This window comes from Podarcis vaucheri (genome assembly GCF_965113315.1).
Source record: "Podarcis vaucheri genome assembly, chromosome: 13".
In the NCBI taxonomy this organism is placed as follows: domain Eukaryota; kingdom Metazoa; phylum Chordata; class Lepidosauria; order Squamata; family Lacertidae; genus Podarcis; species Podarcis vaucheri.
In genome coordinates, this window is record NC_138751.1 from 30,131,529 (window position 1) to 30,158,277 (window position 26,749).

The following is a 26,749-nucleotide window of genomic DNA, read 5'->3' on the forward strand; positions in this document are numbered from 1 at the left end:
GTATTCTTTCAAATGTCCTGCTTTCTAATTCCATTTGCAAGTTCAACTCAAGGCTTTTTCACTTCTTGACATGTTTCATAGTAATAATTTAAAAAGAATGCTACACATGAAGAACAACATTTTAGGAACTGTTGTTCAGTCTTTTATATTCTTTACAATACCATGCAAAATATGTGCCCATTGGCTACTCTGTGGCTTACACTTATTTCCAGTGTGTCTATAAATGACTGACATGTGCTTATTGCCAGCTCCTCACATAGGACTAGAAACTTGAGCTGCCAGATCTTTCCGTTCACCATAATTAACTGTTTTCCATGGGCCACTTTGTTCCACAGGAATTTTGAACTGCCGTGGCTGGATGAGCGAAGCCGTTGCCGGCTGGAGATGCAGAAGAAACAGACTCCTCACCGGACATGCAGAAAATAGGCATGTCCAACTAGGAGAAAACTCTGCCTTGATGGTAGGCTTGTGCTATTTGCAGCAAATGGCAGAGAACCTATATGTTCTGTCATGTCACTCTTTCCCCGTGATGTATATTCTTGTTTACTATAAATAATTTTTACGCTCACATATAGTTTTATTTTCTCCCCCACCCCACGCCCATAAACTTCTTCGCTGGTTTTCCATTTTTTCCTTTGTCTGGCAGAAAGTACTGGAGGCTTGTGTTGGGACAGCAAGGTTGGCAGCTTACAATGCACTTCAGTTTATCTCTATTGGATAATTAACAGCCATTTAAAAACTGAAAGGTGGACATGCAGTAAAAAAATACAGTGAAACTCTTCTCATTTGTAAGTTCTCGAGCATGCAAAGCCCACCCCTGCTTTTACAAACTAATAAAGCCTTTTGAAATATTTAGCCTGCTGGTTAACGGCCTTGAACATTTGTGTGGGTGGGAGACACATTACCCATTAAGATATATTGGACAAACATTGATGTTTCTTCTTGTCCTGGTGCTTGTAATTGCTGTTCTAAAAAGGCTCCGCATATGGTTCTATACATTTCCTCCCACCTCGTTTGGTTTTTCATGTTCTACTGTTATGATATGGCTAGTTAATATATCTTCAATGGATATAAACAACCCTTGTTCATGCCTTCTGCTTCTGATTACAGGACAGCAGGTTATTAAACTTGACATTTTATTACTTATAGTAAAGGGCTCCATACCTTGACAACTATGTCACACTGTTAGTTCTGTTGGAACAGTTAGGTATAAACCAGGGTTGACAGTGCAATGTCAGATTGTCTCCAGACTTTTCCTGGTTTGTTTTACCAGCAGGCTCTTTATTTCTTAGTTTTCTTCTGTTATATACAGTGTTGCTAAATTGTAGGCTATTTTTATATATAAAAGAAACAAAATTTTGCACAATTCTAGTTTCTTATTGGAAATTCTCATTGGCAGTTCTGCCAGATTTGCTAATAAATGAGGCATGGAGAATTGAGTAGATACTGACTCGTGGCACTGCCAAGCAGCACAAACGGCATCTCAAAAATAGTCCACCCCAGCTTCACCAAAAATCCCAGACTTTGCCTCTTACCTGGTATATGATGGAAGGACTTTGTTGCTTAGCAACCACCATGTACTTCCATCTCCAGATCTGGCAAAGCAACTGCTACTGGAGGGAAGGGCAACAATGAGAGAGGCAAAAGGATTTTATCCTCTTGCCATACATAAAGTGATTAATCCCCCCAATATCTCTTGAAAACGATGGTTTCCTCCCCCTGCCTGAAGTCCATTGCAACATAAGTTTATATGTATCTTAGGGAAGGTTAAAGTCTGTTAGATAAGTGTTTGTGCCTGTATTCTTCACTACAGCAACTCCCATTTGTTTACATTGAGTTAAATCAAAGTAACAGCTGAACCCTTGTGTCTCTTTGAAGCTTGTTTAGCATCTTTTAAGTAAGATTCCAGCTCCTGAAGATGAAACATTCATCCTCTCCAGAGAACAGGGAATTCCTTTATAATTCCACATTCTCATCTGCCTGATCCATGCAATTGCAGGAAGCTGCCTGGGTATGTGTGATATGCACACATGCTTAGATGAGCAGTGAAGCTACCTTTTACTTCTTTGCATTGAATGAAACTTCTGTATAAATAGAAAGCAAGCTCTGGGTCTCAGTTTCATTGCTTGTTGCAGATCCCAGTGCAGGATGATGTCCAATGCTTTTGCACACTAAGGACATCATTGAAGGGTAAATGCTTATCTAACACATTTGTTTTTCTATCACATCTTTCAAATACTTCTAGTAGTTGCTGTTCCACTTCTGGGTTACGTTCCCCAGGAATTCAGAAGGATACCTCCCTCCCCCCCCCCTCAGAGTAGCACGCTCAATGTGAACATAGTTAAAGGGGTCATGAGTGTGGCTTAAACTTCAAAATGAGAAAAACAGATCCTGTCTTTTGCCAAGTAATCTGTGTAGTTGAGGTAGTGCACAATGCTTGCCTAATTTTATTTTAAATAAGGCTGTATTTGAATCTTTTGCTCTCTTTTAGCATGCCAGCATGCATCCTTATTTTTATTTCTTTTTTGCGCCCTGCAGTTACAAGCCTGGATGTTTTTTTTTTAAAAAGCCTCAAGTATAGGCTTCTTGAAGGCACTGATTTCAGACTTGATCCTGCCAACACTTGGGCCTACTTTCTGCTCTCAAGTAAGCACAAGCAGTTTGCAAGATTGTGTCTTAGGCCTATATCCCATTGGGGGAGGGGATAAACTGCTTTTGCTTAGCCCAGAAAACATCTCTTATCAGAAGTGCCACAGTGTGTGTTTCTGAAATGCAACAGCAAAATATTCCCTAGTCAATAGTGTGCTGGTTTACAAGAAGAATCCCACTTATATAATAACACATGCAGTTTAGATCTAAGAGGATGGGTAGGTGTGTGGAAGTAGGTAAGGGTTGTGCAAAGCATTTGCAGTGGATGTTAGTTGGGAATGGAGGGAATAGCCTTCCCTATAGGGGATACAGCACTGTGAAATTTGTATTTGCCCTTGCAAATTAGATCTGATACTTGGTTTAGGACAAAACATTACTTTTAACCAAGCTTATGGTAGTTCAAAAAAAAAAGTGTCTGTAATCCCTTCCTTTGTTTTCTGCCCTTTGACATGTGGTTGTCTGCAAATGCATCCTTTTTGATACCATTTTAAATATGTAAAATCAGTTGTCTTGTAAATATCTTATAAAGGAAAAAAAAGTTTGTAAATACCAAATTTGTGGCTGTTAATGTTTGGGGTTTTTGTTTTTTAAAAACTTTTTGCTTCAGTTCATTTAGGTTTAACAGTGTTAACAGGGAGTATTAAGAGAAATTCTGCTTGTATGTTTAAACAAAATTGAAACAAATCATTTTTTTTTTTACAATAAAATGGAAAGAATATTGATGCTTTTGTCATGCATTATGCATTGTTTAATGGATTGGGTAAAACTTTTGAGCGTCAGAATCTGCCTTTATGGTCATATTCTGTTATATACTAGAAGCAGAAAGGGAAATACATGCCTTATAGCCCAGTCTTATGCACATTTACTTGGAAATACATCTCACTGACTGCAGTAAGACATACTCCCAAGTGAGTGTGTATGAGACTTCAGCCCTTTCTTGGTCATTGCCAGCTCAGTCCAGTGTGCAGCTGCTGTGAAAAAGGTGAATTCTGTATTGTTGAGAAAGGGATTAGAGATAAAACATGCCAATGCTGTAATGCTGTTATACAAATCTCTTGTATGATCTCACTTGGAATAACTGGGTACAGTTCTGGTTGCCTCGCCTCAAAATGGATATTGTAGAGCTGGAGAATGTTCAGAAAAAGATGACCCAAATGATCAAGGAGATGGAGCAACTCCCCTATGAGGAAAAAGTTACAGCATTTGGGCTTTTAGTATAGGAAAAAAAGGTGAGTAAGGGAATATATGAGAGAGATGTATAACATGATGTGTGGTGTCAAGGAAATTTTTCTTCCTCATAATACTAGAGCCATCCAGTGAAGTTGAATGGTGGGTGATTCAGAAAAGAAAAGAGAGTACTATGGAATTTGTGCCCAGAAGGTGCAGTGATGGCTTTTAACGAGGATTAGACAACTTAATGGATGATAAGGCTATGTTCTGCCTCCACCGTAGGAGAAACTGAATGTCAGTTGTTTAGGAAGGACAGTTGGGAAGAGTGCTGTATGCTCAGCTTTCCCTTGGGTTGGCCACTGTGAAAACAGGATGCTTGACTAGGTGACCCTTGATAGAAAAAGAACTTGCACGTCCATGAGCTAGTTGGAGCAATTTGATTTGCTGTAAACCAACTTCAGACGTACAGTTCGCTGTTAGGTGTATGCAGACTGTATCCTAAACTGGCAGGTATTGGGTAGAAAGATGGTTGAACAGTGGGATGAAAGGGCAACAAATGCAAGGCATAGCAGTAGGCCTGTCACACTCTCATATAGAGTCAAAGTATACACAAAAGTAGCTCCTGGGGGCAGTGCTGTATTCTTACAATACTATACTGTTTTAAGTAGTTTTGGGTTGCCCTGGGCATTATAAAGTAACTAACACATTTTAATAATAATAATAATAATAATAATAATAATAATAATAATAATAATAATAAATATTATATGCCCAGCACATTTTAACACTTATGAGCAGGACAGTAATTTCCCAAAATGGGAAAAGTGCAGTTTTTTGTGTATGTCAGTGGGGATGCCCTAAACTGCTTTATATGGGTGTGCTCTTTTCTGAAGTCTGTGTTGGAAGTATGATTATTTTTTGAGATCAGATGCAGTTCCTTGGGGAATGTAATGTTTGTTTTTATTTGGGCAACTGCTACCCCACCCATCAGCACGACTGCCCCCAGGGTGGCTAACAAAGCATGGAAACAATTAAAATCAAATCAAACATAACAAAAGTGAAAATAAAGATCAAAAGGCCTGTTAAAAACAAAAAACAAATCTGGTGCCAGAAAACACGAGAGTTGGCTTTAAGCTAGCCTCTCTGAGGAAATCATTTTAAAAGAAAAACCTCTTGTAGATACAGTATCTCAAAATGGATGACATTAATGGATGCATAGCTTCAATATTCTTAGGTCGATTTTCGTATGTTGTCAATGTTAAATGTCAGAATTGTCTCCCCCAACTTCCTTGTGTAAATACTGACCTGTTTGCCCCTTCTGCTGTTTACCTAGGGCAATGCTAGTATTGGTGGAGGATATGGAGGGGGCTGAGCTTCCATTGCTGTTATGGCTAGTTTAGTTTGCCTTGTAATGGGGGGGGGGCGGGGGCGGCAGAACGCCAGAATCCGTAGTCGGCGGCTATATTTTATTAGGGCAACCAAAAGTGCAAGTAAGTGACAAGCTTTCGCGTTCGCCAGAACCTTTCATCAGGGCAGTTGCTACACAATGTGCCAGGTGGTGAAGATTTTATTTTTTCTGAAGTACAAAAAAAAGCAAAACACTGCGGATTGTTTCGAAGCTTGTTTCTGGGTCTTGCACCTTCTTTCCGAGCCCACCCTAACCTTGCCTTAACTGGTCTTGCATCATTCCCCTCCCCACCCCACCCTGCTATAGACTCGTCGCTTTATTCCCTTAGGTCCCCTGTACAACGCCTTGCCACAACCGCTTTACCACTGCAGGGAGAAAGGGATGACGTCACCGTCGCAATGGGAAAACGTAATGGCAGAAGAAGCGCCGTTTCTGGCGGATTACGACCCCCCTCTTTTTTTTAAATGCAGCAGCCCGCGAGGGCATGGAGCACGTGATGCTGTTGCTGGGCTGTCCTCTCCGCCCGCCACTGGAGAGCCGCCTGCTGGTGACGTCGCCTTCCGTGGCCCCTTGATTGGGCGCGAATTTTCTTCCCCTCTTAAAACCCCTTCCTCTCTTTTTTTTTTTTTTTTGTTCCTTTCCCGCCGCCGCTTCGACCGCAAAGGAGCCTGGGTAGCTCGGAGGGGAGGGGGGGAAGCGCAGAGCAACGCGAGCATGTCGCTCTGCATGTCGGGAGCCGCAGTCCTTCCGCGGCCTCGCGCCTCCCCTCCTCGCTTTCCCGTCATTCCCTTTGCGCCGCTGCTGCTGCCGCCGCCTACTTCACCCTCATAAACGTTTCGCTTCTTATTTCTTTCTCGGCTACTGTTAAGATGGCGGACCGTCGGAGGCAGCGCGCCTCGCAGGACAGCAGCGAGGACGAGGAGTCCGACTCGCCGCCCGGCAGCGCGGCCCCTTCCCCGCGGGGCGCCCACCGCTCTGGCCTGGCCGTCGCGGGAGGGGGCGGCGGCAGCGGCGCTGCTGTTGACGCCGTGATCGCGGAGGCGCCGGTGACGGTGGGAGGCAGCCCGGCCGACTCGGAGTGTGTGAGTGTGGAAGGGAGCCTGGTGGAGAAGAGGAAAGCGGGGCGGGGGGGGGGGGAGAAGCTGCTTGGACTTTCTCCTCTGGCTGCACCCGGCTCTGGTCGGGGCCCGCTTTCACCGCGGGCCTCGACCCCGGAACTATCGGCGACATTAAAGCAAAAACGGCAGTGTACTTGCGAATGCACAGAGCAGCCCTTGGTTGTTGGTTTTTTAAAAAAATCTCAACGCTTGCCGTTGAGTATCCGGTTATCCTACGCTCAAACGATGTGGTGTTTGGGAAAGCCTTAGTATCTCGTTCTCTGTTTCGGGGTTGTTGTTTTTTAAAATTGTTACGTAAAGATTGCTTTTAATGCCTCCCTTAGTTACAAAAGTGTTTCCGAGCACATTTAGTCGGATTTTTCCTCAGCAAGCTAGTTCTTGGGTATCTTTGGCCAGGATTCAAGAATTTGGAGGCCAAAGGATGTGCTTATCAGTCAAGCCTTAGTCCCGGTTATCTTTGTGGTTTTCCATCTGGGAACTTAAAACTGTTAGTTGTGTCTATGAGATGGAAATGTGCACTGTATTCCCTCGGTCTGTAGTCATATTTTTAGAACCTGAGTATTTTTAGAACCTCTTCTCCCCCGCTAGGCTTTTCAAAGACCAGGGTGTTATCAACCACTTTTGTTTCTTGGAGTAACATTAATGTTAAATGTGACATTTGAGGTTTTTAGCTAACAAGCTCCAATAGTCTTGGGAGGAAACTTTGCTGTGATGTTTTGAAAGCTATAAAAACAACAATATGGTCATTGAAGCTGCTAAGGTTATTGGTCCGTTTGCAAAGTAATGGTGGGGTTGGTGGTGGTGTCCAAATGGAGATAAAACTGAAGAGTTTGAAGCAGACAGCATTTGAAAGAGAGCTTTTAGGAATTAAGACACACCCTTTGCTGGATGGCCACATTAGGATTTACAGATGGCATGCACTTGGTTTTATTGCATTGGCTGCTTGTTTGATAGATCCACCAGGTCTTTGACTAATTATTTTGTTCGTACTGAAATACCAGATTGGTTCTCAGTTCTGATTCAGTTTTCCCTTGAATTAAGGTGGAATCAACAGCTAACAGCTGCAGTCTTGTTGTTATAGTGCAATGAAATAGTATGTATCCAGTGTGCTAAAATGTTGTACAGTGATTCCAAGCTTGGAATACCTGGTTTAGATTGCCAGTTGGGACACATCTACTGTGGTTGGGTGGGAATTGCACATCCTTCTGGATAGCATTTAGCAGCTGCCATGTTTTTCGTTTGCTTTCCTGACTCCCTTGTTCTTTTGAAGGTATGGCTTTCAAAGTTTGAAGCAGACCACCTCTGTAAGAAGACCTAAATGGTTGTGCGGGGAGACACAAGAAATAAAGAAAAATAGAAAGAGGGTAGCGTCATGTAACATGATCAAGCCTGAAAACATGAATGAGTAAAGGAAGTAAGCTTAGTAAGCAGAAATTGTAGGTCCCAACATGTTCCCCACATTAACAGCCCTTCCTTGGGGCTCTTTCTCTTTGCAAAGGAAGTTGTTGACAGTCTGTTGTCTGTAATACAGTGGTACCTTGTCAAACAAATCAGCTCCCAAATGCCGCAAACCCGGAAGTATGTGTTTGGGTTTGCAAACGTTTTTCGGAAGCCGAACGTCTGAAGCGACTTCCCCTTGAGCACAGGAAGGTCCTGCAGCCAATTAGAAGCCACGCCTTGGTTTTCGAATGGTTTCAGGAGTCAAATAGACTACCGGAACGGATTAAGTTTGAGAACCAAGGTACCACTGTAGGCTTGTCCTTGCTTTCTAAAGGTGTGCTCACACCAGGCAATTCTTTTCCCAGCAGAGTAGGGAAAGGGCACCTTTCTGCCTCTGGAGAATGCCCTGCTCTTCTTCTCAGCAGGTGCATCATCTGCATGCATAAGCTGCAGTGGAAGAGCTATTTCTCTTGCCTGTCCAGTTGAGACACAAACCCAATTTTTTATTTATGAGATCGGTTGGTAGGCAGGGTTCCGGCTTGTTGCTAAACTGAGCCATCCTGCAGTCAGTGTGTTTTGAGACCGTGCAGTACATCCATAAGAAGTGAGTCCCCCTTTAAATGAGAAAATCACATTCCCATAGCCAAATCTGACCAAATAAGTGACTCCTTCAGAGATTTGGTGTGTAAAGCACTAGCTTTTTCCGGACAACACAAGCAATAAAAGGAAAAGAGGTGGATTAAACCAAAAAGAAAAATAGAATTGGGCCAAGAGAAACAAAATTTTCTGAGGCTGCATAAATGTAATGTATTTAAGTGTACTGGATCTTGGCTACTAGCTACATCCCCCACCTGGCAAGACCCACGTAAAATAACAACAATATTGTTGCTGCTGTCTGCTTATATGATAGAGAATGTTGCAGTTTCATTAAAATATTCAGTTTTGTGTTCCCTCATCACATAGATTTCTTAACATATGTGTATTGCAATAAGCATTTTCATTTGTGTTCTTATTGAGGGTTATGCTGTTTTTCTTCTGAATCTACACTCATTACTCTGTATGGTAATATTTCTTTCTCTTAAAACAGGAAAGTGAAGATGGCATAGAAGGAGATGGTAAGTGATGTTCTCTCTTTTAGTTTGAATGATTGTGAATGGTGAGGCGTAGTGTAGATTTGGTCAGGGAATATTCTTAGAATTAATGCTTATTGTAATAGCATTTTTTAAAACAACCAAGCAGCATATACATTTTCTTTTTTAAAAAATCAAGTTGTAATTCTACAAGGAAGATGTTCTAGACACAAGCCCTTATGCTTATGGTACTTTGGCCTGTAGGTAAATTCAGACATTTTTTGTAAGAAATGGACCTCATCATAGATGAATGGGTGGTAAGGTTTTCTACCAGAGTTTTGTTTGGCTGTTTGTTTTAATTGAAAACACAGTGTGATTTTTTTTCTGCTATACATTCTAATGGCTTGGATATCTTATCAAGTGGTAAGACTTCCCCACATTTACCACTTGATAAAATGGTTTTCTGTATTTGTAATCTATGATATTTGTTATTGACTGAGGAGGGCATTCAATTTCCTCCACACACCAAGCTTATAGAATGTGGCCAGAGCTGCCTTATTAAAGAACAGCTCAAGGGTTCCCATATCCACCATCACTTTGTGAACATGAGTGGACAGTGAAACTTCCCCTGCTTCACTGGACACAGGCTCTGTGGCAGTGTGAAGGAGCCATATATATATATGCACTTCATTAGGATGTGAAGACTTAATGCACTGTCCTAGAAGCTTCAACGGAAAGCTGAGTTTTGAGGAGGGATTTGAAGATGGGGGGAATTTCAGCATTATGTAAGTGTTCAGAAGAAGCTGGAAACATAAGAAGCAGCAAAGCAAAAAAGTGAATATTTTACGGAAGCATAAGGCCAACAGATGATTGAGGGTGGTGGATTTTGAGGAGCTAAGAACAAAGGTAGGAGGGTGTGGTGGTGGTGGTGGTGGCAGAGGGATGAGGTGGGGCAAGGCCATAGTGGACTTTCAAGGGAACAGCCAGAACAGTTGAGAAAACATTGTAGGGATTAAGGAAAGGCTTACATGTCATGTAAGTGTTGAATAATTTTGGTGCAGAATTCTGAATTTAGGCAAGAGGGATGAAGTGACATTGGAATGCTACAGAGGAGATGGTTGCAGTAGTTATGAGAAATGGCTTGAATGTGAACCAGAGCTTTTTACCAAGAGGGCAGAGAAGCATGACCAGTGTATTTATAGTGTTTTAGATAGAGAAGCAGTATGTCTTGTTGGTGAATGGAATGTGTAAAAAAAAGAAAAGAAAAATGAGTGTGCATCAAAGATAAAACAAGTGTTGTGTCTGTTATGTTGTGTGGATGATGACTTTGTCAATGGATTGAGAGAGTATATGAGAAGAGAAGGGCATGGGAAGATGAGAAATTTTGTCTACATAACAAATTTTAAAGGGCTTGTCTAACCGCAAACAACTCTTCTTTATATTTAGCTGTTCTTTCTGACTATGAAAGTGCTGACGACTCAGAGGTGAGTTACATTTTTACTGGCAATTTCAAATATGTCTGTTGCCATTTTTCTGGTGTACAGTATTAACATGCCAATGAACTTTTATTTAGAAAAGGAACCTTCAGGAATCTGGGCCCTTGGATGAATTTGGGATTTGTAATTTTTATATCCTTTGCCATGGAAAAGCAGTCCAACTTCTGCGTTTTGAAATTTATTACATGTTATCTATCCTCTGTATTCAAAGCTTACCTTGGGGGATAGTAGACCTAGAAACACGTGCCTTGGATGCCTGTTTATCTTCTGCAGGTGTTGGGGAAGCCATCAGGTTCCAAATGGTGGTTCACTTACATTAAACCATAATTATAAATAAGCTGGTTTTGTGTGAGCGTGAGGAACACAGAACTGAAAAGTTCTTATTGTGCTCCTCCCCTACTCCTGAACTGCTGGAAACAAGCCAAAGTCTGGCTTTGTCATGGCAACTGAACTTGGGTTTGTGGTTTATTTCTCCCAAACAAACTATGAGCAGTAAGCCAACAACAAATTTTGGCTCCTTCTCGTGGTTCATTTCTTTTTAAACAAGCCACGAGCCCAGGTTCAGACATCACAACAAGATGGAATTTGGCTTGTTTCCTGCCACTTTAGCAGAAGCAGGGAAGGAGTGCTGTGAGAACTTTTCACATTAAACCCTAGATTGTGTTTGCTAATAGATTGACTTGTAGAGCAAAACAGTTTGTATAAGCCTGTTCAGACAAAACAGTGTCCTGGAGGAAAATATTTTTCGTAAAAAATAATGATCTTTAAATTGCTAGGCACCTGCACCAATTGAATCACTTTGGATGTTTGTTTCAGGCTGAAGAGGGGGAATACAGTGAGGAAGAAACATCCAAAGTGGACCTGAAGCGGGAGAGTAATGAAACTAATGAGCTGACAAGAAAATCAGACAAAGGGGATGAAAAACCAGAATCGAAAGGCACTGTGGCAGGCGAGAGGCAGAGTGGAGATGGCCAGGTAAGTCTTACTAAATTCTGAGTATAGGTACTAACCAATTAAACTAAAAGGTGCCCTTTGTATTTACTTTTCAAGAAATAAATACTTAGTTTCATAACGTTCTAAAAGAAGCTTCCTGCATTTTTGTGTAATAGGCTAGTGTTAGGGAAATCAATAAAGGCATCAAATTTTAAACTGCTTTGCCTTTTTTCCACTTACACAAATGCAGTTGGTTATTTTCACCACTGGAACACGTTCCTACATTCTTTCTACACAGTCTCTAGCCATTGGTGTTGTCATAATTTTTTAGTGTTCTGTACAGCTGATATTTCTAACATAACAAATCAGTACATACATAATGATACCCGACTGACTCATACCTAGAGTAGACCCATTGAAACAAATGACTTAACTAAAGTCTTCATTAGGTCTGTTCTGAATATAGCTAACATTGGACATTGTCCTTTTTCTTTTTTCAGTATTCCAATAGTGACATCACTTAGGAGAAATAGCAGCGGATCTAGTTGTACTTTATATCCTGAAATTTTCTCTATTATATATTTTTTAATCTTTTCCCAGCATTTTTCAGCTGTCAAAAAATTTCATTGCAAATGATAGAAAAACTCTCTCACATTTTCAGCAGTTCAACATACAATTCTTACTTTTCTTGCAATTAAGGGAACAGAATCTTGCAACAATTCTCTCTTAATATTCATACACAAAGAAAAAGTGTTGTTGAAAAGTCTCTCTCGTAAGTGTATAGGTGTATACTCAGTGTATAAGTGTATACTCCAAATGTTGAGTCTACTTCTCCATAAATGCACTTGTCCACACTTCTCAGCATCGTGCTAAGCGGATTGCTGTCCATGCAGGCACTTCTGTTTGCTTAATCTGCAGCACAGGGAGGGGAGGAAGTCATGCTGTGCTAGTGGAAACCACAGGCTTCGGCCAGCAGGGCTTGTTAGTTGAATCCCACTCAGCACTTTGAAGAACATTTTCTTATTTACTGGTTTTGCTTTATCAGTTAGATAAGAGAGGTTTCTTTTCCGCCAAGTTGTTTTTTCCTGAGTACTTGCATGATTTTTGGACAGTGTCTTATGGGGAATACTATCTTTATTCTCAGACAGCTGTTGTATATTTGTTAGCAATTTTATCTTCTGTGATAGCATTTGATCGAAACATTGTATGAAGAGGATGGGTTCTGGAACACTTCTGGTGGGTTTCTATGTAGGCAGAAGACCAAGAGGCGCTTGCTTTCCTTTTTCTTGTAGGAAAGCACTGAACCAATTGAGAACAAAGTTGGCAAAAAGCTTCCTAAGCACCTGGATGATGACGAGGACCGGAAGAACCCTGCATACATACCTCGCAAAGGTCTTTTCTTTGAGCATGACCTTCGTGGGCAAACTCAGGAAGAGGAGGTCCGGTAGGTGATGTGGGCAGCGAGTGAAGCGAGGTGGGTTTGCAGAGCAAGGGGTGCTCTTGGCCAGGAAGGGTTAGAAAGTTGAAAGAATGGCTGCTCATAGAGAAAATAATGCAAGCTAATACAGGAAACTGGTGTTTTTTTTAAACTCTGTGCTATCGCCAATGTGGGACCATTTCTTAATGTTGCAGTTACAAGAACCTTGAGTGGCTTTGAGCAGCCATCCACTGGCGCATAGACCCTCAGGAAACATTACTTGCTTTACATAGTCATTTGACTGTTTCCTCTGAGTCCCATATTTCTCCTGGGACAGGCTTTATTTATTGGGGTACCCTGGTTTTAGTATTCCCTCTCTTGAGGCCCAGTTGACTTTTATTTTAGTGGCTTTTTGGCTAAATGAAGACCTTTATGTTTTGTCAGATTTTTGCCTGATTTGAGTTTTTTCCTTGCACTCGGTGCGTTTATATGACTCTGGTTTTAGTTTTTATTTGTATTCCACTGTATTAAGATCAGTACGTTTTCTTGTTTCTACCAAAGACCATAACAAATGCATTCTCCAACAAGCCAATACAATAATACAAAGATAATTCAATTTCAAACCTGGCAACAAAAGTAGGAACATAAATTAGATCTCAACATCTGTTGCAGTACATTTTTAAATCTATGGTATTGAACCCCTTCTGAGGTCCTGTGTTGCTAGAAAGATGGGATAGAGCCGCTTTCTAAAAATATAAACATTAAAGCCTCACTGGTTCTTTCCCTCTTGTCACGCAAGGCCTAAGGGCCGCCAGCGCAAGCTGTGGAAAGATGAGGGACGGTGGGAGCATGACAAGTTCCGGGAAGACGAGCAGGCACCGAAAACAAGGCAGGAGCTGATTGCTCTTTATGGGTATGATATCCGCTCGACACACAACCCTGATGACATCAAGCCCAGGAGAGTGCGCAAACCAAGGTGAGGTAACAAAGACAAGAGTATGACTTGTTGTATTATAGTATCGGACCGGGGAGTGGGAGGGGATGGTGTGGTGGTGCAGGAACATTAATGATGTGGAACTCAGTTCTGTGCCCTGAATAGCTTGAGGAATGTGCTTCTGACCTGTAGCATCTTATCTCCATTCAGATTTGGGAGTCCACCACAGAGAGAGCCAGATTGGGCCAATGAACGGCCTAGTAAGCCGCCACGGCACCAGAGCCTAGAAAGTACTCCCGTGCCACCCAGGACATTCATCAACAGGAACTCTGCAGGGACCGGACGGATGCCCCCACCGAGGACTTTCCCAAGACCCGGTGGCTACAAAGAGACCCGTCCATGCTACCGTGCTGTGGATGTGAACAGCCAGCACGCGCCTCGCTTCAGTGAGCAGTCAAAGCATGAGAGCAATTACCGTTCCAGGCGTTTGGAGCCCCTCCCGCCACGAGAGCCTTCTCCTGAAGTAGAGATTCCACACATTCGCAGTAGCCCTGTTAAAAAGGAAGAGGTGGTTTCGGAAAGCCCAGCAGCTCCCGCAGATGTTCTGCAGCCGCCACCAGATAGGCCAGTGGAGAAGAAGTCGTACTCCCGGGCAAGGAGGACTCGGACCAAAGCAGGCGAGACGGGGAAGTTGGCCGAGGAAGTCCCGCTTCCATTGGGGTTGACTCCTGCACCGCTGAAAACTACTGAGGTTATACCATCTCCCTCGCCAGCAAAGACTGGTAACTGGGAGGTGCCTGTTGAAGCCAGCCTAGATGGGCTCGAGCAAGACATGACCCAGTTAAATATAACAGAACAGAACTGGAGCCCAGGTCAGCCCCAGTTCATACAACCTCAGGGTAAGTGGCTGGCTGATGAACTGAAGCGGAGGGGGACTAGCTTTATTTATAATCCACCCCCATAGAGCAGTTTAGAAACAACAGTAAATCTAAGTTCTGACTCATCATCAAACAGTTAAAACATCACTCTAGCCAAATATGTATGTGGTTATTTCAAACTGCTATGTGATTCCTTAGCTGTGCTCTTTATTTCCTAGAATTTTGTTTTCTTCCCTGCCCTGCCGTGACATTTTCCTTTGTCCTCCTCCTAAACCTCACCTTCTTAAGGCCCTGGCTCTTGTTTTCCTAAGTCCAAGTTGCTTCTGTCCACCACTATTTGTCTAGATGTTTCGGCTGCCTTGCTTTTCTTTAGGATCTGAGCAGCTCAATCTATGGTAACCAGAGTCTTTTAGGATCAAAGATCAGCAATAGCCAAAAGCTCTTATTGCATCTCTGTGACATTGGGACATATCCACTCACTGGCAGAACTCCCAACATCATTAAAAAAATTCAAACATACAGTACTAAAATCCCAGTTGTTAATTTTTAGCCACTAAGTATTTGCCTAAACTGAGAGGACACAGGAGTTCCGTGACTGAAAACGCTATTCTGTGAAAGCTCCTCTTTCTGTGCTGATTTCTCCTAGAGATAATATCCTTCAGTTATTCTGAGAAATCACATTAAGATAAAGAAGAAAAAGCAGTTTCACAGTTCTGTAGGGTTCAGACTGGTGAGGACTTTGTATATCAAACCTCCTCCAGTGTTTACACATCATGCTTGCCGTTGCTGAACACTGCCCACGCTTTCAAAATTCAGCTTTTTTTTAACTATGAAGGCTGCAAATGTTGCTTTTAAACACACAGAGATAGTTTTCCACCAGACTCTGCATTGCCTTGATGAGGAGAGAATTAAATGAGCAGCCATGAGGGACTCTGTACAGCTCCGTTGTATGTGAAGTGCTCTTTAATGCACTGTTGAATAGAAAAGAAAAAAAGCTGGGGTTCACAGGATGTTGGCCTAAGTAGGGAAGTACCCACTGTAGGCTCAGCCAACTCAACCCAGGGTCCGCTGTGATAGCACATGAGGTTGGATGGAACTAAGGAGGTCTCTGACCAGTGCTCAAAGGGATGACCACCTGGGAAATGCGTGTACATCACCTTGGGTTCCATGGCAGAAGAAAAGTGGGGTATAAGTGTAAGAAAATAAACTTCTCGTTGAAGCAGAGGGGGTAGGTTCTGCAGCAGTTGGTGCCATCTACCAATGTGGACATCCTGTCATGAGCCCTTGTGTTCTGTAACGTAGCCCCAAATCTACTTCATTCAAAGATTTGTAGTATGGTTACAATTGAGCAGATACAGTTCATTTGAAGAGACATATAGGCCTGCCACTTGGCCATCCCTTCTTTTATCAAAAACGGCACCTGAACTTCCATTTCATTATGGACCTTATTGCACATCTGAACATTCCTCTGGCATTATTTGGTATCAAATAAATCTTTGTCATTATTAGTACGAAAGGTTAGAGTCCTGGGAGCTGACTGCATTGGTTATTCCGCTTTGCAGTGCAGTCAAGCCGTGAAGTCTTCTAGATCTGCGGCCGTAATGAGTCATAGGGGACATATTGACCTTACACATACTGAACTTTTGTGCTCTTTGGACCTTCCCTCTGCCATGTTTTTCTCTCTCCCTCTTCCCTCTCCTCTCCTTCCCGCACCCACTGGAAAACGTGGCAACCAGCCCTGCTCACACGTGGGTACTTGCCACTTTCTGACTTGTATACCAACTTACACAAATATAATTTTCATGTCACTTAATGCAACTTCAAATGTAATATTTAGTTCATGAATTCATCAAAGAGTCAGGTGATGAGAGAGAATGCACAAGAGCTTGTCCTTGGAAATAGAAATATTTACTTTATCTGCAGAATTTGGTCATTCTTTGTGGGGATTCGTGGGTTTCTGTAGGGCAGATTTTGAATAGGTCTAGACATGCTTTTGTCTATCCAAATATTATCATGCCAGATTTCATTTGAGTTCTTTCTAGCACTCCTTTTTCTTATTTAATGTACCTTGGAATGCTCAGAGTAAAACACATTACCTCAGCAGGTTGCCTGTATACAGCTGCTCCATGCACACTTCCTCAAAATTGACTAGCACAGGCATGATCTTAGTCCACTCAGGCATTACAGCTGAATCTCTCTTTAATGTTCATTCCTATCACACTTGTATTATAAGGATTCTAAATAGTGCAATAAACTGTAAAGGTAAAGGTAAAGGTACCCCTGCCCGAGCGGGCCAGTCTTGACAGACTCTGGGGTTTGTGCGCCCATCTCACATCTATTGGCCGGGGGCCAGCGCTGTCCGGGGACACTTCCGGGTCACGTGGCCAGCGTGACAACGCTGCTCTGGCGAGCCAGAGCCGCACACGGAACGCCGTTTACCTTCCCGCTGGTAAGCGGTACCTATTTATCTACTTGCCCCCGGGGGTGCTTTCGAACTGCTAGGTGGGCAGGCGCTGGGACCGAGCAGCGGGAGCGCACCCCGCCGCGGGGATTCGAACCGCCGACCTTTCGATCGGCAAGCCCTAGGCGTTGAGGCTTTAGCCCACAGCGCCACCCGCGTCCCCTGCAATAAACTGTAGATAACCACAAAAGCTATCAAAACACTTGCAGCAAATAATATCAGACTGGAACCCATAAAGTGCAGTGTTGGTTTACAGAAACATACAAGTTTTGTAATTATCTGCAGTGATTATGAACAGTCTTATCTCAAGTCTTAACTCATCTCCTGTGAATTCTGCTTGGAGGAGCGAAAGGGCCCGCCTTGACTTCAGAGTGGGGTGCGGGAGAATAAGCTAGGGGAATAGATTGCAAGACAGGAAGACTATCTGCAGGTACTGTTACATATTTTTAAAACTTGTTTTCTGTCATGAAGGCTTATTCTCTGTTATAAAGGAAGCTGAGGTTTGCAGGATGTGACAGTACTGCTGTTGTGAGTGAAATCTGTAGGTACATGGAATATACCCAGCTGATGTTGCTTCCTGACCTACAGTATTAAGAGACAATAAGTTGCATGCACATCTTCCTGCTCTCTGCATCTTAGCAAGTATTATCTGTTCTCATTTTCATCTTTCCTCAGGATCCTCCTTAACCTGCTGCCTCTTCCTGGTTTCTTTCTAATGTTAAGTGTAAAATAGTAATCAGCTTTGTTGCTGCTTTTCCTTTTACTCCCTTCCCAATAGGTATTCCTAACCAGATGCACATTGGAGCAGCCCCACCCCCTCAGTTCAACAGGATGGAGGAGATGGTAAAGTCCTGTGCCTTTTTCCTGCTTTTCAAGTGGTGGGTCTGACTGGCTACCAGAGGATAGGCGGAGGCCCTAGAATTCTCTGTAGAGAGTCCCTGCAGCATTTGGGGGAAGTTACATAACTTGAGTCTGGCTGAGTCCTTGTAGTGGGTTGAATTTGAACTGATTGGATGTTGTTTACAGAGAAATGGGGGATAGGCTGTTGCCATAAAGGGAAAGGGCCAAAAGCAGAAAAGGTGTTGAGCACCACCCAGTACCTCTAGGAATTGGCAGAGTAAGATGTAAGTGATAAAGTACCCGGTTAGCTGCTGCTTTTCATTTAACTCTGATGACTAGAAGCCTAAAGTGAGCTTTGTTTCTCAGGTTTCTGAACAAGTTACTCTCTAAGTTCTGAACAGGCCTTAAAAATGGGAACATCCCAATTTGCATGGGCAGGAGCAGGGTGTTTCATTGTGACATTCTTATATGAACTGTGACTACTCTTGTGCTTTTTCAGGGTGTTCAGGCAGGCCGTGCAAAGCGTTACTCATCGCAGCGTCAGAGGCCTGTCCCAGAGCCTGCTCCGCCTGTGCACATAAGCATAATGGAAGGGCACTACTATGACACACGTGAGTGCATGCTGCTGCTTAAAAATCTCTCGTTGCCTGTGTTTTGTACTACTATAAAACTCAAGTGGGCTACAGATTTATTCAGCCTTCCATCTACAGTGTTGTAAGTGCTCCCTCAAGTAAAAGTGGATTAATTTGTACCAGAATAACATGGAAATATGAATTGCTAATTAAACAGCATGAAAATAACAAAGCCCTTTTTAAACTCCTGGGTGAGGGGAATCTGAAGCTGAGTCTCCCCAGTCCAAAAAAAGAGGAAATTTCCATTTTACTTTTGTTCAGACACCACTTCCGTTAATAAGGAGCATCTCCTTATTCACCCCTGAACCATCTCTAAAAGCTGATGTGGCTAAACAGTTCTTTGCATGATTTCACATGTTCTTCCCCCTGCCTTCATGAAAACTGGCTTCTTTTTACAGGGATCCCAGTGTGTTTACTGTTAAGCTACCAATGTGTATGGAATAAAGGTCGTATTTGATGGTTTATCATTACAGTACAGTTCCAGGGACCGATCTACACTCACAGCGAGAATCCTGCCCCGCTGCCTCCCCAAGGGGTGATTGTTCAGCCAGAAATGCATCTCTCCCATCCAGGTAGGGAATTGCTTCTCGCATCTCCTCCTGTCCAGGCATTTCTCTCCAACGCAAGCCCGTGTGAGCTCTGTGAGACAGAAATGGGGAGAAAAGATAATGGGGCAATCATATAGGGTTGATGGTTACCTTAAGCCTAAAACCAGGAATATTGGATCAAAACCGTTTCCCCCTTCTCTCCCCCTCGCTCGTTGCTTTATAGTACCAAATGGCATCCTTGGTACAAAGCCTTCTCTGTTCCGTGAAAAAAATTGGCACCAAGCTGAAGCTTTGGATTCCATCTGTGCCATTCTGCTGCATTTGAAACCCTGTTGCAGATGTGTGTCAGAAGACAAAAATCTAAATTAGGTTTAGCTAATGCAGTGATGGGATGGAGAGATTGTTTTGCTGATCCTTCTGGGCAGATATGATGGGGGGCAGGTGGGCAGATGTCATAAACTTATTACTTGTCACCCAAAGCGTCTTCAAGTGATTTACATTGGGAAAGAAATACATAAACACATTATGCCATTGGGGGGGGGAGGATCGTATAATATTTTTTCCATACAACATACTGTATTGGGGAAAGAAACAGAAAACCTGTCCCCTGTGATAGAAAATATTGGCAGCACACTAACAACGAACAAAACAATGCTCCTACCCACTAACCAGCAGATAAAAGAAAAGCTCCATGCTGGCACTCCCCCTCCATAGCCCCAAAAGCATTCATGTCAGCCCAGTGTTTTTTTAAAATCTCCACACCCCACCCAGAACTCTTGGGTCATAATGAGCTTCTGCGTATTGGGAGTTGGGGGTGGATCCTCCAGGGATGGTCTGGCGCCTTCCCTCCTGCCATTATCAGGGGTCCAAAAAACAGACCTGCCTCATCGTGTTTTAATAGCATGCAGATTTGCCACAGATTTGTTACAGCCATATCTATACTCAAAAGAGCTAAGAAATTATTTTAGAAGATTACTGATTCACTTTTTAGAAGAGGGCATTCTGAATCAGGTACTTGTTCCCATCAGATTCTGGAGACGATGCTTTTTTTTACTTCTTGCTGCTGTGGGAGAAGCCTTGCCCACTTCATATCCTGTCTTAGGCAAGAGAGAAGGTTTCTTCAGCAAGTCTCTTCTCACAGCTGGCAAAATTATTTGAATCCTTCCTTTTTCTCTTCCCACGGCTGCCATTTTCTTCTGGGTAGGAAAAACAAAATGAAGGAGAGAACATTTGAGCTTAATTGGATTTAAAAGGAGGGATTCTCTGACCATCTGCAAATCACAGGGATTTTACCCTCCAGGATCAATCCTCACAAGCACAGCGCAGGGGCATTGCACAGAGATGCTGCAGAGGACTTGTTCGTGCCATCGGATGGGCACATGAATCCTTCCAGTAAAACGTTTCACTTAATGGAGCAGATTGTAATCCGCTTCAGCACCCTTTCCCTGTTGCGTTTTTGATTTCAGAAGCAACTGCCTGACTCTTCTTCTCTTCTTTCTCTGCCAGGGTTACATCCACACCAGACACCAGCACCTTTGACCAACCCTGGTTTATATCCTCCTCCTGTCTCCATGTCGCCGGGACAGCAGCCGCCGCCTCCCCCACCACAACAACTGCTAGCACCGACCTACTTCTCCCCTCCCCCTGGAGTGATGAATTTTGGCAATCCCAGTTACCCCTACCCTCCAGGACCACTTCCGCCGCCACCACCTCCCCATCTGTATTCCAATGCTCAAGTAAGTTTGTTCTCGTCTGGGCTTTAAGTCTTTAAACACCGAGATCCAAAGCGGCAGGTGGCAGAGAGACAAAGCATCGCTGGGCACAGGCTCCCCTCCTAGCTGAGCAGGCTTTTGTCCTGTCTTTAGGGCTCAGGCAAAGCGAGAAGTGTATGCAGCACGTGGTACACTGACTGCTGCTCACTGTTGTAGCAGATGCACACTGGGTACTTCTGGGTATTCCTCTTGCTAGTAATTGCGTTGTCAGAGGCAGCTAATCCAAGCTGAGCAAATGCGAAAGTATCTTTGATAGAACAGATTTCATGCTGTGGAGGCAAGACCAAACAAGTCTAATAGCCACGGAACATGACGTTCCCTTTCCATGTTTCCTTTGGCATTGGCCTAAAAGTCTGGGCATTTGTAACTTACCTATTTATTAAATTTATATACTGCTTTTCATCAGTAGATCTAAGGGTTGTTCACAGCACAAGCATACAAGGTACATAATACATAATAAGAACAACCCTCCCCACCCAGTGTTAGAAACTCAGATATATAAGCTAATCTTCAAATGGCACCTTAAACCTAGATTACAGTCGCCATAGCGGAATGTCTAGGCAACTTTCTTTGCAGTGAGTATTGTTTTTATTTATTTATTTATTTCATTTCATTTCTATACCGCTTTATATTTTAAAGAAAAAAATCTCAAAGTGGTTTACACACAACACATCAAATAAAACAACCCAGAATAAAACGAATTCAAGTTTCAAGGAAAAGATCCTTCTCTAAGTGACTCTTGGCTTTCTCCATATTTATTTACCTACTTAATTTGTAGAGCTGCCCCATAGCAGAAGTACTCTAGGAAGCCAGCATGGTGCAGTGGTTAAATGTCAGACTAGGACCTAGGAGTTCAGGGTTCAGATCCCCTCTCAGTCATGAAGCTCACTAGGCAATTTGTTTTATAGTTGGTTGATGCTGTGGTTTTTGTTTATTTACTGTACCTTGCCCAGAGATCAAGCTTGGATGAAAGGGTGGGGGCTTCTTTTTCTGTTCCTTTTTTCCTTAAATGTCGGCTTCCTATAATTGGACAAACAATGTTTCTTTTTAACTCTTTCAGATGTGTTTCTGTGACTGATTTATGTGTGTGTACTTTGTATTTAAATTAGTGTGTGTGTGTGTGTGTGTGTGCAGCTATGATGTGTAAACAATACTGTGGGTGTTATAACAATATAATATGTAATATTATCAAGCACTTTAGACCATGCTTCCTCAACCTCGGCCCTCCAGATGTTTTGAGACTGCAGTTCCCATCATCCCTGACCACTGGTCCTGCTAGCTAGGGATCATGGGAGTTGTAGGCCAAAAACATCTGGAGGGCTGAGGTTGAGGAAGTCTGCTTTAGACCAACCCAATGGTTTCCTTTTATCTTGGTTTGTAGGCCCAGTCTCAGGTGTATGGAGGGGTCACCTATTATAACACAGTCCAGCAGCAAGTGCAGCCCAAACCTTCACCACCCCGAAGAACTTCGCAGCCTGTCACTATCAAGCCGCCACCTCCTGAGGTATCACTTACCCTCCCCTGATTCACTCTGTGTGATCATTTGTGATCCCTAGAGAGGGAGTTCGCCATTCATAAGACCCTCCTTGATCCACAAGAGTGGTTTGTGAAAGTGGGGGATCTCTGCTTTTGTGTTGTTCTGATATGTTGCAAACTCTAGATTCTCGTTGCAGGTTGTAAACAGGGCTCCAGTTAACATTTCTAAACGCTATTGAAGGTGAGCTTAGATGTTAAGATCAAGGTGTCATTGGGACCCTGTTTAACAAAAATAAACATTCCCGCTGATAAACCCAAACTAAAAATTCCATCTTTTTAATGGCAGCTTTACTATATGAGAAGTTACTTCACAATAAAGCTGGTTTCATTTTTCGTGTGATAAGGGGGCGGGGGAATGCACCATTATTTACTTGATTTAAAATAACCCCTTTTGGTTGCCTCTTTGTTTCTGGGTCAGTGAAAAGGCTGTTGGTATCACTCCTCCACCACAAAAAACCTATGCTGGAAAAATTAACAAATAGCTGTAAAAATAATTAAAGTGCAAGTGTCAAGTACATAAAAAAGTACCAAGTGGGAGAGACATTGTGTCCCTCGCTCTTTTAGGAAATACTGATCTAGAGCAGTGGTTCCCAGTTAGCTGAGTACTGCAGACCCCCTGTTTTTCAAAAGCCAAGTGATGGACCTCCCACTTTTGAAAATGTTGAGGAAAATGTGTGTGTTATCAGTAGCCAGTTAACTTCTGGCTGGTGAAGTTAACTGTACAGGCCTCACTCTCCCTTGAGCAAAATAAGCCTGCGACTGGGTGGTACCACTTCAGACTGCGGATGGGGTTCACATGGTGCAGTGCGTTTTCATACAAAACCATTCGCCATATATACAACCAGTATGCCAAGGGAAAGCCTGAGCAGCACCCCTCTCCCCGGTCATTCTAATTATGGAGGAGTATTTTTTCCCCCATATTGAAGAGCTTTCCACCTTGTCAGCTGCACCACCCGCAATCTGAAATGGTATAGCTCAGGTCAGGCGCAGTGAGAACAGTGAAAAGAGTGTCAGCAAGGGAATATGGCTAATTCAAATCATACACATCCTAAAGCTGCTTAGTCTCAGGATAATCTTCCTGAATGAATGACCCCCGAAGGGGAACTTTTGACAGTGAGAGTGTTTTCCTTTAAATAACTATTCTAGAGAGAATCCCCTTGGCTGTCTGATTCAGGGGTGGGCAGATCTCAGGCTTGCCCAGTTTACTTAGTTCTTTAATAGAACGCGAGACACGCAAATTGGAGCCTGATGCACCAGACATATACTTAAAATAATTTTGAACTCAGGAATTTGTTCTGAATACCAAAACTGAACAGAGTTTACAGTCCCTCAACACAGTAATGCACTCTTGGTACCCCTCTCTGCTTTCTTCATTTCTGCAATATAATTGGTATCATTAAACAGTTGGGAGTAAAAAAAGGCCAAAGAAACATAGAATCACCCAGAAATCTGACAGTTGATCCTGCCTGACCTTCTAGCCACTCCCAAGTAATTTTAATCTCCTGGTGTGTTGGTAAAAAGTCATGTCGTTATAAGGTACAACAAACAACAAGTTTGTGTAAATAGTGAGAAGACTTGTGGGTAGCCATTGGAAATGGAACTGTTTGGGCAGAAGGAGATGTTCTGGGGAGTGAGCAAGACACTGATACCACAGTAAACCATGGCCTGCACTAACCATAGTTTAGAACCCAGTCAATGGTTTTAGTTTCCATATGAAAGAAGCAATCTCATGGTATAAAAGGGAAAACTAGAGCCAGATGGAACAGGCATAAGGGTGGGGTTAATGATCTTTCTTGGCCTGGGGTAGAATTGTTCAGGCATGGCAATGCCAGTTCCTAAGCCATGTTAATGCCAGGTCTCTGCTTTCTTTTCCCCTCTTGTTTCTGTCTAGGACATCAGAAATGAGAAATCCAAAGAAAGGAACAACACTTAAGGATGCTGCACTTTGCTGGTTTCAGTAGAGTAACAGAGCTGGCACCTGTGGCAGGCAGAAGATGGCTCCTTTGTGTGAGCTTTTCCTCTCCTTTCCATTGGTAATAGGTGATGTACATGGATGCAGGCCCTTCTGCTGTGCCATACCATGCCAGTATCTTGATCAGGGGCCAGATTGCCCACCAGGAGGGCATCAGTGAAACCACATATCTTTACAGTCTCTCTCTCCCATCTTGGGACAAAGAGACTGTACAAACATTGTTGGATGTAAGATTTCTCTGCTCACTGAGAGCAAAACCGTTCTCCACATTCTTTTCCCTTCCTCGTTTGAATGTTTTTAGGTGTCAAAACTAAAACTACCCAACTCTTTCTTAACGTTAATTTGAAGAACCTGACTTACTTTATTTCTATTCTGTTTAATTGGTCTTGTTAACGTTACTTGAGTTGTGTGGCTTATCTTCTCCTTGGCTGACTTTTTCCAATAATATGATTTAAAAAATAAGTCATAATAGTTGTGCAAACTCTTGTTATTTTCTTGGATTAAAATTATAGAGGAATCTGGAAAAGGGTTGCCTTGTCTGAAAGCAGTAGTTGTCTTTTCTGTTGCCACTTTTTTTTTTTAGGAGAAAGACTTTAATTTAGAATGAGCCCCAGTGAACATTTGTCTGCCGATCATTTAATCGTGAGCTGTTCTGACCCCCACAGTGCCAGGAAATATAATGTACCCCCAAGTGGACGAGGGTAACCAGGCCTATATGTGTGGTTGGTAGCCTGTAAACACCATTATTTGACCCGACCTCATGTGTCCTTCAGAAGGTGCAAGAGGCCTTCGTCCGCCTCCTGAAACAACACTGAACCTCCTTTGGAGCTCTTGAAGTGACGGCTTGCAGGCTTTCACCCTGTTTGCCCGTACTTTGCAGCTTAGATTTTGCCTGCCGGGCTGCATGGCTTTCACCAAACGCCCTGCATTTCCTACATCTTTCTAATTCACTTGCAAAACTGCACTACGAGGACAAAGCTTAAGTGGTCAGCCTGTAGCCACTTGTGCTGGAGCAAGCTGCCCAGTACTAGCTGGACCCTGGCACAATGAGCCATCCTCAGCCGGTCTGCTTTTTCATGCATGTGTAGCTTCCTACTTGAAATATCAGGGTCTGTGTTTCTTTTTAATTTGATAACCCATCTAATTTAATTTTCAACAAGTACAGCTGGCATTTGAAGGAAAATCCCTGTATGTTCTAAGTGTATTTGCTTTTCCTCTGCCTTAAGGTTTGAAATGTATCCGTTTAACATATCGGTTTTGAAATATTAGACCTAATGACACTGTGATAGCTATTTTTTGTTAATAAATTTGTTTTGTTCCTCTTTCCGGCATTTATTTATTTTTTGCAAATTGTTTTGTAGCTATTTGATGGCAGTACAACACATGGGGGGGGGGAAGAGGCCACAGCTCAGTGGCAGAGCATCTGCTTTGCATTTAGGAGATTTCAGATTCAATCCCCGGCATCTCTAGGTAGGGGGCTGTGAACGTACACGGTCTCAGACCCTGCCAATCAGTATAGACAGTACTGAGTTAGATGGATCAGTGGTCTTGATTCTGTATAAAACAACTTCCTATGATCCTGTGGTGGTAACTTAACTCGGTTGTTGTCTTTTACTTTGTGTATTTTAAAACCAGATTTCCATATACCACCGTATGACCTGAAACTGAATAAATGAAAATATATATTCACGTATTCTGTTTGTTGTAATTCAGCTTCCAAAGTTCAGCTCTTCTAAGAATCCAGTAACAGCCAGGGTTGGCAAAGAGGAAATAGAGATTTAGCTATGGTTAAGTGATGACTTTGGGGAGGAGTTGTTTATAACTTTGTGATGTCCTGGACTTGGAAGCTTTTCTCTCACTATTTGAAAAACCCGCCTAGCTGCTTTCTGAGCCTTCAGCTCCATGGGCTACTTGCCTCTCTGCACACTATTCTCTAAAGCTCAAGGAGAGATCCTTGCTGTCTTGCATAAAAAAAATGGAGTGTTCAGCATTTAGGAACACAGTTATTACAGTGGAGGGGATGGGATATCTTTGAAAGGGTTACTGCTTCCACTCACCCCGTGGAAATCAGACTTAACAGCTGCTAGCACGTGAGAGCCTTCTCTAGTTCTAGCCCAGCCTAGCTCCAAGGGAGAGCCCCTCTGAAGTTTTAAAATTTTCTATTTCTGTTCTCTTCCTCCTTCATTTCCCATTTGGAGAGGTAGGGTGGAAAGAAAGGTGGTTTTAAAAAAGTTGCTGAGTCCATTTAAACAGACCACAAACTACTGCCGCTATTACGTTTTCCACCCTGGCATTCTCAGTAGACGTTTTACAGGAACCCTCCAAAAGGGGCAAGCAGGAACCTACATGGGAACTAGAGCCCAGGGAACAAAGTTTTTCAGCAGTGCAGCTGTCTCAAGGCCAAGCCCAGGGAGAGATGCCTGAAGGATGGTGTGCCTCAGCAGAGCAGGACTGTCATCACAAGCAGACAGACAC

The 26,749-nt window shown here is 42.9% G+C and overlaps 2 protein-coding genes across 6 annotated transcripts in view; both read left to right on the forward strand.

The window, feature by feature from the left end:
- Window positions 1–11,226, forward strand: part of MSL1 (MSL complex subunit 1) — a 25,858-nt gene extending 14,632 nt beyond the window's left edge. Inside the window, exons 8-11 of one of the 3 annotated variants that reach the window (XR_014213255.1) lie at window positions 336–460; window positions 8,873–8,900; window positions 10,302–10,339; window positions 11,168–11,226. Coding sequence is in view for 2 of the 3 variants with exons in the window: in XM_082197277.1 (XP_082053403.1) it covers window positions 336–426 (91 nt within the window). In the remaining variant the exon portion in view is untranslated. Of the gene's footprint in view, window positions 1–335; window positions 2,555–8,872; window positions 8,901–10,301; window positions 10,340–11,167 lie in introns of those variants that run through there. The other 2 variants (XM_082197277.1, XM_082197276.1) reach the window with 2 other exon arrangements.
- Window positions 5,950–25,598, forward strand: CASC3 (CASC3 exon junction complex subunit). 3 transcript variants are annotated; one of them, XM_082197244.1, is made up of 14 exons: window positions 5,950–6,309; window positions 8,873–8,900; window positions 10,302–10,339; window positions 11,168–11,326; window positions 12,577–12,728; window positions 13,501–13,677; window positions 13,846–14,534; window positions 17,753–17,817; window positions 18,314–18,425; window positions 18,920–19,018; window positions 20,501–20,730; window positions 22,148–22,270; window positions 22,427–22,483; window positions 24,194–25,598. In XM_082197244.1, the coding sequence occupies exons 1-13, from the start codon at window positions 6,097–6,099 to the stop codon at window positions 22,460–22,462; spliced, it is 2,121 nt and encodes a 706-aa protein (XP_082053370.1). In that variant the 5' UTR covers window positions 5,950–6,096; the 3' UTR covers window positions 22,463–22,483; window positions 24,194–25,598. The 3 variants fall into 3 exon arrangements, with proteins under 3 accessions (XP_082053370.1, XP_082053368.1, XP_082053369.1); XM_082197242.1 differs by having other exon boundaries at window positions 22,440–22,483; XM_082197243.1 differs by lacking the exon at window positions 22,427–22,483.
- Window positions 25,599–26,749: the final 1,151 nt, after the last annotated feature.